The 12,583-nt window shown below is 42.8% G+C and overlaps 1 protein-coding gene and 1 non-coding gene across 2 annotated transcripts; one reads left to right on the top strand and one right to left on the bottom strand.

Annotated features, from left to right (window-relative positions):
- Positions 1-224: 224 nt before the first annotated feature.
- Positions 225-389, top strand: LOC6613885. Its single transcript, XR_048555.2, has one exon. It is a non-coding gene; the product is annotated as a U1 spliceosomal RNA (small nuclear RNA).
- A 6,923-nt stretch (positions 390-7,312) lies between these two features.
- On the bottom strand, positions 7,313-11,607 carry LOC116801620. Its single transcript, XM_032722313.1, has 3 exons — positions 8,840-11,607; positions 7,548-8,787; positions 7,313-7,492 (listed from the first exon to the last, which is right to left on the bottom strand). The coding sequence occupies exon 1, from the start codon at positions 11,416-11,418 to the stop codon at positions 8,977-8,979; it is 2,442 nt and encodes an 813-aa protein (XP_032578204.1). The 5' UTR covers positions 11,419-11,607; the 3' UTR covers positions 7,313-7,492; positions 7,548-8,787; positions 8,840-8,976.
- Positions 11,608-12,583: the final 976 nt, after the last annotated feature.

Here is a 12,583-nt window from a genome sequence, read left to right on the forward strand (position 1 = left end):
AAGTGTGTTTCAAAAATGAAATAAAATTTATGAAAATTGAGGAAAATTTTAAACAGTACATTGCTCACGCTTCACGCTTTCACACTTCTTAGGATCCTACAGCGCAAGTCTGCTAATGCAGATAACTTGCATGTGGAAAATACACGACCCTATAGTCACATTATAATTCCCAACTAGTTCTAGTTGCACCCTCATGGAAACCCCTATGCTGAGCTGAGCAAAGCATACTTACCTGGCGTAGAGGTTAACCGTGATCACGAAGGCGGTTCCTCCGGAGTGAGGCTTGGTCATTGCACCTCGGCTGAGTTGACCTCTGCGATTATTCCTAATGTGAATAACTCGTGCGTGTAATTTTTGTTAGCCGGGAATGGCGTTCGCGCCGTCCCGACATTCGTAAATAAATATGTGGAAAAGAAAACTCTTGTCCTTCTCAAATGACGCGTTTAGGTAGTGAAAATAGGCCGTTCGATTATTTTTGATTTTAGCAATTATTTTATTTTATACGCGTTTCCAACTACATCAAGTATATATATTCTTGATCAGGATCAAGAGCAGAGTCGATCTAGCCATGTCCGTTTGTCCGTATGAACGTCGAGATCCCAGGAACTATAAAAGCTAAGAGGTTGAGATTCAGCATACAGATTCTAAAGACCCATGTTGCCACGCCTAACGCCCACAAAATTGCCACGCCCACAGTTTTGAAAAACGTGTTGATATTTTTTCACATCTGTATTAGTCGTGTAAATTTCAATCGATTTGCCAAAAAACTTTTTGCAACGCCCACTCTAACGCCCGAAAGCCGCCGAACCGGTCACGCCCACACTTTGGGACAATTTTAAAATTGGTTCTCTTATTATTCCCCATACCTATCGATATATAAGAAAAATGATGAAATTTCTGTTCGCATTCACACTAGCTGAGTAACCGGCATTTGATAGTCGGGACGCTCGACTATAAGATATGTTTTATTATTTTTATTCTGTTTTTACAAAAATAAACATCAACAAACACTGTGTGCAGGTGAGCGGCCTAGCAAAAGCGAAGGTGGCTGGAATGCGAGAGGAGTCAGGTAGAGCGGGAAATAGTGAACCTTGGACCCCGGCAAGCGGAGTGACCTTGAGCTAACGGTACCGCGTTGGACCTGGGACTCGAGCCGGTCAAGGGAACGGAGGTCGAACGGTAACGGTGCTTGCTGTGGACGAGCACATAGAGGGCGCACCGTGCACTAACTGGCCCTTGTTCCCGAGTGGGCCGTGTGCAAAAGGAGAAATAACGGGATCCCCGCTGCCTATAAATGAACGGCGAAAGCGCAGCTCGAGGCAGTCAGTCCAGGAGAGTACGGGCGCGAGTCGCGCAGTCAGGACGCGGTCGCGCAGTCAAACAGTCGGAACAGAGTTCGAAGGTGAGGCAAACTTTATCAGTTCTGTTTTCGATGGTGTTTTGTAAAAGAACCTGAGTATCTTCTCTTCTTTGATAACTTTTTGAGGAGCTTCCTGAATACACTATGCCTTTAGTGGAGTTGAACCTGTTGTGCTCGGACACGCTTACTGTGAAAATGTTGACTTCAATTGACTTCAAGTTCATTCATTCATTAAATCTTTCGCGCCAAGCAGCTACCACTTTTCATCGGACTGGCAGAAATGGAAAAGAACCATCCCAACATAATTTTTATTCTGTCCCGTTACATGAGCAGGGTCTTTTCTCAGTGTAAAGTTGGATGAAAACACCTATGTACTCTATAGGTTCCACTGTGTCTTGGCTGCGGCAATTGATTTAGTTAGTTCTTAAGCGTTTACAATCGACTCTTAATCTTGTTTTCTGTTGAATGCGAATTGCTGTTCCTTTAGCTATAAACCCTCCACTTTTTGGCACTTTGTGTTGGATGGATTGCGGAGATGATGATGCTCTGAGCATCATGTTAACCTTATATATGAAAAAATTACCATATAGCAGCATATTGTTTTATTAACTATGAACCAACTAAAGCAGAGGAGACAGTAATCCCAATTCAATTCACAGTAATAGTAAATCAAAGGATGAGGATTAGCAACCCATTCAGACAATGTGGAAATTCAAATTACCTTACTCAATCTTGTGTAAGCTCTCAGCCTGAAAGCACCCACGTACGCATCAAATTCTATGCACCGAAAAATAAAGACAAAGCAAAAGAAAACAAAAAAATCAAAATTACAAGAATAAAGAGATCGTTATCTGTTGACACCGTTATGTCACCTAAAGCAGTCAGAAAGAAGTTGAAAAAACAAGACACTGGGCAGCAGTCCTATGTCAATGCAAACTATTATTCTCCGCTTCAAACTCAGTTGAGCAAAGAAGACAATGAAAACACTGATAAGAACGATATTGACTGTGAACAAATCATCACCAAAAACAAAGTTTACATTTCTCCTATAACTGTGCTTAAATGCTCAGTGGAGCAACTGGATTACTTTTGCAAATCAATTAATTGCTCCAAATACTCTATTAAAAAAATGTCTATTGGATTTAAACTTTTCTGTACGGACATAAAAGACTATGAATCCTTCATTAAAGGGGAAATTTGAATTCTTCTCCTACGCTGATAAAAATGTTAAAACCTACAAGGTGCTACTTGTTGGACTTGATGATATGACCCTAGTTCTCTAAAAACTGATATCATTGGTTTAGGCCTACAATGCCTCGATGTTAAGCGCGTAAAGCGAACGCGACCCAATAACTCAGTTGTAATCTTTTATGTGATCTATTTCACAAAAAAATCAGTTTCGCTTAATGAGCTCAGAAAATCATACTCCGTCATAAATTATGTTAAAGTAAAATGGGAATATCAAAGGAGAAATAGCAACCAAATCACCCAATTGTTGCTACAATTGTCCGATGTTTGGACATGGATCATACTGTTCAATCTGTCAGGAAACCACAAAACTACTGAATGCCCGGAAGGAGCTGCTGTCAAATGTGCCAATTGTAATGGCCCGCACAAATCTAACGACCCCGGCTGCCCTAGCAGGTTAAGTTATGTTAATGTAAGATCTCAATTCCAGTCAAATCGAGTAAGACCAAAAGCTAACTTTATTTCTAAGCCTCCGCAGCTGGACTATACTAAAAATTTTCCAAACACTCTTAATCAATCTACTTTAAATCCAAACGCCACCTGGGTTAAACCAAATGTAACGTCAAATACGGGTGAAGAGCTTTTCTCTTTAGAGGAAATTAAGTCCTTAACATTTGATCTCATTAGAAGTTTAAGAAACTGCAAATCCAAGGCAGATCAATTTGAAGTGATAACCTCACTGGCTTGCAAATTTCTAACATAATGTTAAACAATCTTTCAATATTAACTTGGAACGCTCGAGGCGTTAAGAACAAAAAAGATGAGCTTTTTGATTTTCTTAAAAGAAAGAACACAGATATTTGTCTATTAACCGAAACTTGGCTAAATAGTTCAATTTCAATCAAACACTATAATTACTATTGCTACAGGTATGACAGATCTTGTAGAAGAGGGGGAGGGGTAGCTATTTTAGCCGCCGTTTACAGAAGTTAACTATTTCAATTGTCTCTTTTATTTCGATCTGCACTCTAGCTTGGTTCAACAGCGACTGACTGCCGCGCTCTCTGCAGAGTGGCGAGTCGATCAGTCGATAAGTTTCTCGATAATAATCTTTGTATATACAGTAAGGATGGGTGTATAAATGTATAAGCTTATGACTAGATTGGCTATGTATAATTAGGTATGTATGACTAGGAATGTATGACTAAGAGTAAAGGAAGAGGGTAGAAGGAGCAGCCTACTACAACTCAGCCGTCCTGACAACTAGATCTCCCGATCGTAGGATTTTATAACAATTAACGTTTATTAAAGCTAAGGGTCCTGTTTCTCATTTTATTCTTCTTAGTAGAGATACTTTTAAACGGTCTTAGACATTTTTTAGGTTTTCTTTTCTTCTTGTTTGTTTTCTTTGTTTTACAATTGCTTCTTAAATTATACTTTCTATTTCGTACAGAGTTTCTTAAATTATACTTTCTATTTTGTACAGAGTTTCTTAAATTATACTTTCTATTTTGTACAGAGTTTCTTAAATTACTAAAACTAACTTCTTAGCTATGCCTGTTGTTGAGTCAAAATTTTTAACCATGACGTAGTCACCTTTTGTGAACACTCCTGATCGTTTTCGTTTTTTGTCAACATATTCTTTATTGTATGCTTGTGCTCTTTTCTGACTTGCCTCACCTTTATTTCTAATACTTTCTAAATCTCTTTCTTCAATCGTTTCTCCAATTTCCTCAATTTTTTCTTTTAACTCATCCATAATTTGTCCTTTTTGTTGTAAACCAAATAACATTATGCTAGGATACTGTTTAATGCTGCGGTGTTGTGTATTGTTCAGGGTATATTCGACCTTTTCTAAGACTAAGTCCCAGTGTAGACCTTGATCAGGTTCAATTAACTTGCTAATCATTGGACCAAGACTTCGGTTTATACGTTCAACTTGACCGTTGGCTTGTGGCGATCCTGTTGCAATTTTTATGTGTTTAACATTGCATTCTTTCAAAAATGAGTCAAAATCGCCAGACGTGAAACATGCTCCTCTATCTGATATGATACACTTAGGCCTACTGTATGCTCTGAAGTAGTCGTTTAACGATTGTATGACTTCTTTTGTGTTCGTAGTTTTTGTTGCGTATAGTCTGACAAACTTTGTGAATGCATCTTCTATCACTAGAATATGTTTCTTCGGTCTACCCAAGTCTACTGGACCATAATGGTCAATATGGATGATTTCAAAAGGTTTGTTTCCCTTAGGTATGTTGTGTAGAAATCCTTCTGTTTTTCCTGTTTTGGGACTGAATGAAATACATTTTAAACAGTTGCTGATATGTGTGCTACACTTTTGTTTTAAATTTGGAAACCAATAGTTTTTCATTATAGCTTCTATCATTTTGTCTCTTCCTACGTGTCCAAGTTCGTTGTGATACTTGTATAACACTTGTTCTTCCATTTCTATCGGAACGTAGAACAGCAATCTATTTTCATTTGTCTTTTTGTAAACTATACCATTTCTCATCTCATACAATTTATTTTCTCTGTTTTCTAACAATTGCCTGATTTCTTTTAATTTTGTATCTTTCCCTTGACATATAACTAGATTATCTTCGAAACTGTTTGTTTGTATTACCATAATATTTGTACACCTACTCAGTGCGTCAACATGTTGCATGCGGCTACCTGCCCTATGCACAATTTCAAAATCATAACCTTGACATTCTAAAGCCCAGCTGGCTATCCTAGGGTTTAGCTCTTTTTTGCTTAGGGTCAAAATTAATGAGTTGCAGTCGGTGACTATTTTAAATGTCCTCCAATGAAGATAAACTCTAAATCTACGTAACGAATAAACGATGGCTAAAGTTTCTAACTCGAAACTGTGGTATTTTGATTCAATATCTGTTGTCCGTTTTGAAAAGAATGAAACTGGGTGCTATTTCTGGTCCTCCTTCTTTTGCATAAGTACAGCACCGAATCCAGAAGAACTTGCATCACAATGCAATTCTGTTTCGTGCTTATGGTTGTATATAGCTAAGACTGGTGACTGCATTAATTTATCTTTTAACATATTAAAACAAATCATTTCACTACCAAATTTGAACGGTTTATCTTTTTTAAGAATGTCGTGCAGTGGTTTAGCTAGTCTAGAAAAATCTTTTATGAACCATCGAAAATATGAGCATAATCCCAAAAAACTTTGTACTGTATGAACATTGTTAGGTATTGGGAAATTTTTTATTGCCTCGATTCCTTTGTCATTGGGCATTATGCCGTCTTTATTTATTATGAACCCAAGGTATTTTATACTTGATTGCATAAACTCACATTTGTCTATTCTTAATTCAAGTTTATTTTCAACTAATCTTTTAAAAATTTCTTTCAACGTTTCTAAGTGTTCGTTTATATTTTCGGTTGCCAATAGAATGTCGTTTTTTGTTTGTTTTCTCTAATCATATCAGCAAAAATTTTGTTAACAAATCTTTGGAACACAGACGGGGCGTTTTTGAGGCCAAATGGCATTCGCAGCCACTCGTATTGGCCGAATGGTGTAACGAAAGAGGTGTATTTTATTGATTCTTTTTTAACATGCACGTGGAAAAAACCGTTTTTAAGATCGAGTTTGGTGAAAACAGTTTTCTCATTCATTCTATCTAACAAGTCATCTACCATATAAGAGGTAGAGGATAGTTGTCTTTCATTGTCATTTTATTAAGTTTTCTAAAGTCGACGCACATACGTAAGTCTCCAGTTTTCTTTTTCACTAAAACAATGGACGATGCATAATCCGAGTCGCTTGGTCGTATAAATCCGTTTTCCAAATATTCGTCTAATAGTTTTTGTAACCTGTCTTTTTCTGTGTATGAAAGCCTCCTAGGAGAACAGCTAAACGGTTTCGGGTTTTCCAAACACAATTGTATTTCACTTCTAACTGTCGGTTCATTTGGCCTTTTTCCATTTATATAAAAATTTCTAAACAACCTATCGAATTCTAGTTGTAACCTATTGCTAACATTTTCTCCTATTTTGTATTCTAACTCACTTTCAGTTACATGACATATTCTTAGTACTTCCTTATCAAAGTTGTCATTTAATTGTTCGTAAACATTTTTATCTTTGGGCAATTTAAAACTAACGATTTCTTTTGAAGTGTTAACAATTTCATCTTCTGATAATTTTGATTTACTGATATTCTTTTGTTGACTAACTATTTCATCTCTTAACGATATTGGACCAGTTTCTTTATGCTGTTGATTAACGATTTTATTTTCTAACGATTTCGGACTAACAATTTCATATTCTAACGATTTTGGACTAACAATTGCATTTTCTAACGATTTTGAACTAACAATTTCATTTTCTAACGATTGTGAACTAACAATTTCATTTTCTAACGATTGTGAACTAACAATTTCATTTTCTAACGACTTTGGACTAACAATTGCATTTTCTAACGATTTTGAACTAACAATTTCATTTTCTAACGATTGTGAACTAACAATTTCATTTTCTAACGATTGTGAACTAACAATTTCATTTTCTAACGACTTTGGACTAACAATTGCATTTTCTAACGATTTTGAACTAACAATTTCATTTTCTAACGATTTCTCAGGACTATCATTTTCAGTATACATTGATCTTTTGTTTATTTCCATGGGTTTTCTCAACGCAATCATTCCCAAGGTGTACGGGTCTAAATTTAAATTGCATGCAGTTAAAAAATCTCTGCCGAGAATAACATTATACCTCATAGACTGGTCAAAACAATGATTAAACGAAAATATATTTTTATTGATCCTTTCAATACATAACATGTGGTTTGTCCATGTGTTTTGAGAATACAGTTGTTTAAACCAAAATAGCAAGTATTAACTAGGGCTAACTTCATTGTCTCGTTAATAAGTGACTTTTTAATGATAGATATAGGACTGCCAGAGTCTATGAGGCATTCTGAAATTATAGGCTTATAAGCATTTTCAAAAAAATTAATTTTAAACCATCTTACATAATTATTAGTTGAAACGCTCTTCCTTGTGGGACATTGTGCCACCAGGTGTCCAAGTTGTCCACAGGCGTAACACGAACCTGGTTCACGTTTGGGCTTCTTGCAGATGTCAGCTTTGTGACCTCTTGAATTACAGTTTGCGCATCGTATGGCAAATTTGTAGTCGGTTGGCTGTACAGGTGGCTCCCTCCGAGCTGGCAAACGGATATTCAAAAATGCGCGTAGCATCTCCGATGGAGTAGAGAAGCATTGAATCCGTGCTTGGGTACGGAAATTTTGCAGCGGTATGCCCTCTATCACCTGGTCCAGTAGTTCGTCGTCGTCGATGTTTATCCCGTTTGAGAGAGCCATCTTCTCATCGTAATAACTGCAGAAATTCTCCTCGGTTTTCCACTTGCGACTCTCGAATTTTCGACGGATCTCAGCCTTGGATGGTTGCTCGCCAAAAGTCAATGACAATTGATCAAGCAAATTCTCAATTGGTTCGATCAATCGAGCAGGGTGCGCATGTAACCAGACTTGCGCGTTTCCTTTAAGTTTAGTGATGAGTAAGATGCGTAAATGGTTGTCATCGATGTTGAAAGTGCGTGCGATATTTTTGACCACTGTTATCCAGGCACGCGCGCAAGTTTTCCCATCGTAATCGGTTATCGTCTCTTTGGTGAGAGCGAGAACATCAACTGGAAAACGCTGGCTCTCCGCTCTCTCGGTGGATCGCTGCGGCGAGTGATATGTTGTGTTCTCTTTTGTGCCGCCAGCCTGCGTAAACTGCGCCGTCTGGATAACGTAACTGTAGCCTTGCTTTGCTCTGGTTGTTGTTGTTCTTGGAACTGCAAGCTCGATCGTGTTCCGTTAAGCATTGCCTTCGCTTCTGCTAGCTCTGCGCGTAGTTGCTGTAGCTCGAACATGTTTGTCTCCCTCTCACTGCCAGTTTCGGTTGATTCTTTTCTGTTCATCGCATTCACACTTACGTGATCGGTGTTAATTTCACAATTCTGGAAATCCAGTGAAGGAAAAATTTCGTTTCTTGGTGGAGCGATTTTCTGGGGGTGCTCCGTTTCTCGATAATATTTGTATGTATGTATATAGTAAGGATGGGTGTATGAATGTATAAGCTTATGACTAGATTGGCTATGTATTGTCGTCGTGCGTCACTTGGAGTTGCCTTAAACGGCTACCCCACACATTGGTTCCCGAAAGAAAGGGCAGACTAATCCGTGGTAGTAGAACACGTTTTATTCTGGAAGAATTCGATGTTTTACAATTAAAACTAACTTAACTTATTAGCTCACCGCAGTGTGTCCTCCAACTCTTACACGACAATGCAAGCTCAATTTTCCCGGCTCTTTTTACAATGGCGAAAAACAATGTGCCCAGACACATATGGGCTTATAAATCCTTCCACATTCGGACTTCTTAAAAATACTAACTAGCCTATCGATAACAATATTCGATCCGCGACATCCCCGACCCCGTGAAGAACCGCTTCACTCAAATCCAAAACTGCAAGTTTAGAGACGGGTCGCATCATTGTCCTAGATAGGCCGTTGTCGTTCACGCGCACCTTAGCGCGTCTGACGACTCCATCAGCTCCGCTGTAGACCTCCTCCACGATGCCCTTGCGCCACTCTCGTCGGGCCAAGGCAGGATCGCAGACGAAGACCATATCACCCTGGTGTATGGGCTCCGTTCGGCGGCACCACTTCTCGCGGCGCACAAGCGTAGGCAGGTACTCCATGACCCACCTTCTCCAGAAACGGTCTCGTAGCATGCGAGCAATCCTCCACTGCTTCCTCGTAGAACCCTCCTTGGGCAGCTCCGCATCCAATCCAGGCGTATCCGGCAGATTGGCTACTCCCTTGAGTAAATCGTTTGGCGTCAACGGCGCCTCCTGGTCCGCATCCACAGGCAAGTGAGTGAGCGGGCGCGAGTTTACAATATTCTCCGCCTCAATCAGTAAACTCTCCAATACATGGTCCCTCGGTGCAACTTCCTTCAGGGTATGACGCAGTACTCTCTTGACGCACTGCACCATGCGCTCCCAAACTCCGCCCTCAGACGGGTTCGCTGGACAATTAAAGACCCATTCAATGCTTCTGCTTGACAACTCACTCTGGAGCTTCTCCATCTCGAACACGTCACCAAAGCGCCTGGCTTCCCTGTCAGCTCCCACGAAGTTCTTGCCGTTATCGCTGCGCAGTCTATATACTGGCCCTCTACGGCAGACGAAGTTCCTGATCGCAATTATGCAGGAATCCGTCGACAGGTCATGCGCCAGCTCCAGGTGAATCGCCCTTGTCGTCAAACACGTAAACAAGGCGACCCAACGCTTCTCCTTGTGACGGGACACAGTCACCAGCAGTGGCCCAAAGTAGTCCAGTCCTGTGTATTTGAATGGCCATCCACTCGCATCCAGTCTGTCTTCCGGATGGGGTCCCATTATCGGCGGCATCGGCCGCGCTCGCTGCAACTTGCACTCGTTGCACGATGAGATGACTCTCCGCATCACACGCCTCATCTTTGTGACCCAGAACTTTGTCCGGATCTCCGCGATCGTAGCATCCACATTTTGATGCTTCATCCTGGCGTGGAAGTCTCTCACAATCAGCTCTGTCAGACTGTGCCTGTGTGACAGTAATACGGGCCTCCTCGCACTGTACGGCATGCACAGTGCGGCATCAATTCTGCCGTAAGCTCGCAGAATCCCGTCCTTGTCTAGGTAGGGCACCAACCCTCGAATATCGCTCGATCTACCGACGTCCTGTCCAGTTTCCACCGACCTCATCTCGTCGGGGAACGACTCCAATTGTGCCTGTCTGACCAACAGGTTCTCCGCGGCCTTACATTCTGCTGCAGTAAGGCCGTATTCCTCGAGCTCGTTTCGCTGTTTGCGGCACCAGCGCGCAAACCGTAGGACCCAGGCTGTGGTCCTCACCAGGCGACTGAAGCTCGAGAATCTCTGGAACGGAATAACAAAATCGCCTGCCGCAACGAATGCAAACTCACTGGGCATCTCTTCTTCATCAGGGGCATCTGGAACACGCTCAGTTTTTTCCTCAGGGCCCGGCCAGCTGGCTGCTGGCTGCCTCAAAAATGCAGGTCCTCTTAGCCACCTTGATTCCTGGCTAAGGTCGACTCCTTTCTGCGACCGCGTCGCATCATCAGCCACATTGTCGGCTGTAGGCACCCATCTCCATTGGGAAACCTTTGACGACTCCAAAATCTCCGCCACTCGGTTGCCAACAAACTGCTTATACCGGCGGTGGGTGCTGCCGATCCATCTCAGCACCGTCTTAGAGTCCGTCCATAACACCAGGTCCGTGATGACCACACTGTGCTCCTCCTTGACAGTGTTCATCAGCCTGGTTCCAAGAACTGCTGCCTGTAGCTCCAGCCGTGGGATCGTCATCGTTCTCATTGGGGCACACTTCGTTTTCGCGCTCACGAAGCTCACCTGCACGTCGTCGTCCTCATATGTGACCCTCCAATAGGCCACCGCCGCGAATGCTGCCTGACTAGCATCCACGAAGACGTGCAACTCTACGGCCCGGACTGCTCCACGCCCAAAATAATGGCGCGGACATCGGAACTGTCCCACGGTGTCCATCTCTTTGCGCCAAGTCGCAAAGGCTTTGCTTAACTCTTCCGGTAGTGGTTCGTCCCACTGGATCTTCTGCCTCCAAATCTCTCGCAGCAGCAGCTTCGCTGTAACCATGAGGCAACACAGGAATCCCAGGGGATCGAACGTTGACATCACCAGGCTCAAATATTCCCTCTTCGTAGGAACTCGATCTCCACTCAGGACGCTGCTTGGCACTCGATGATACTCCACGTTAAATCTGAAGTCATCTGTTGCTACTTGCCAACGCATTCCGAGGATCTTCTCTTCAGCCTCACCCCATCCGACGCTCTTGACTCGACCAGGTCCTAAAGCCGTCTCCACGGTGGGTGAGCTGGATGAAAACTTGCATAATTCGAATCCAGCATCCTTGTGTATCTCCTTCACTCGGGTAGATACGCTGATAGCCTCGCTCTCTGTAGCGAAACTGTCCACATAGTCATCGACATAGTGGTAGTCGGTGATGGCCTTGACCGCTCTCGGATCCGAATCCCGATACTTCAGGGCATTCATAGTCTTCACGTAATGCGCAGCGCTCGGCGAGCAGGCTGCTCCAAACTACATTACGTTCATCTCATAGACATCCGGATCTCTCTCGTCGTCGCCATCTCTCCAGAGGAATCGTTGGGAACATCTATCCTCGGGTCGGATCAGCACTTGGTGGAACATCTCCTTGATGTCACCGCAGACTCCGACGGCTTCCTCTCTGAAATGAAAGAGCACAGCTGGCAAAGGCTTATAGTGCTGAGGCCCTTTGTCCAGCTCCGAGTTTAGCGAGGTTCCTCCAACTTTGGCTGCAGCATCAAACACAAGCCGTACCTTGCCGGGCTTGTTTGGGTTTTCGACACCAAAATGTGGCAAATACCATAGGCGATCGCTCCTTACCGCGACCTCCTCCGGCTGCAGCCTCCTCGCGTATCCTTTAGACACGTAATCCTTTATTATCCGATCGTATTCCTGCGCCAACGGCTTGTTGCGCTTCATCTTCTTCTCGACGTTGACCAGCCTCCTGTACGCCATCTCATAGCTCGGTGGCAGCCCAACGTGGTCGTCCTTCCAGAGTAATCCCGTCTGGTAGCGACGCCCCACTTTCACCGTGGTGTCTTCGAGTATCCTTTGGGCCCGAACATCGTCGCTGGCTGCGACCGGCGGCGCGGTCTTCACTCCAAAGTTTTCCATATCGAAATAGTCCTCCACCATCTTCTCCATCGCGTCATCCACTGACACGGCAAGTAGGCAGGACCTCGGTGACGGCGTGGTCGGTTGCCCACTTACAGGCCCAAACACAACCCAGCCCAGCTCGGTTGCGGCCGCATACGGTCCCTCTCGAGCGAACCGCCTCGTCCTAAGTGGCAACCCCAGATGTCCGTGATCCAGGCCGATGAGCAGCTTCGGCACCGCGTTGCTGTATGGCTTC

Source organism: Drosophila sechellia, chromosome 3R (genome assembly GCF_004382195.2).
Source record: "Drosophila sechellia strain sech25 chromosome 3R, ASM438219v1, whole genome shotgun sequence".
NCBI lineage: Eukaryota > Metazoa > Arthropoda > Insecta > Diptera > Drosophilidae > Drosophila > Drosophila sechellia.

Excerpts from the sequence above, each read along its gene's own strand:
- LOC116801620 (XM_032722313.1), bottom strand. The coding sequence starts at position 11,418 with ATGCGTTGGCAAGTAGCAACAGATGACTTCAGATTTAACGTGGAGTAT.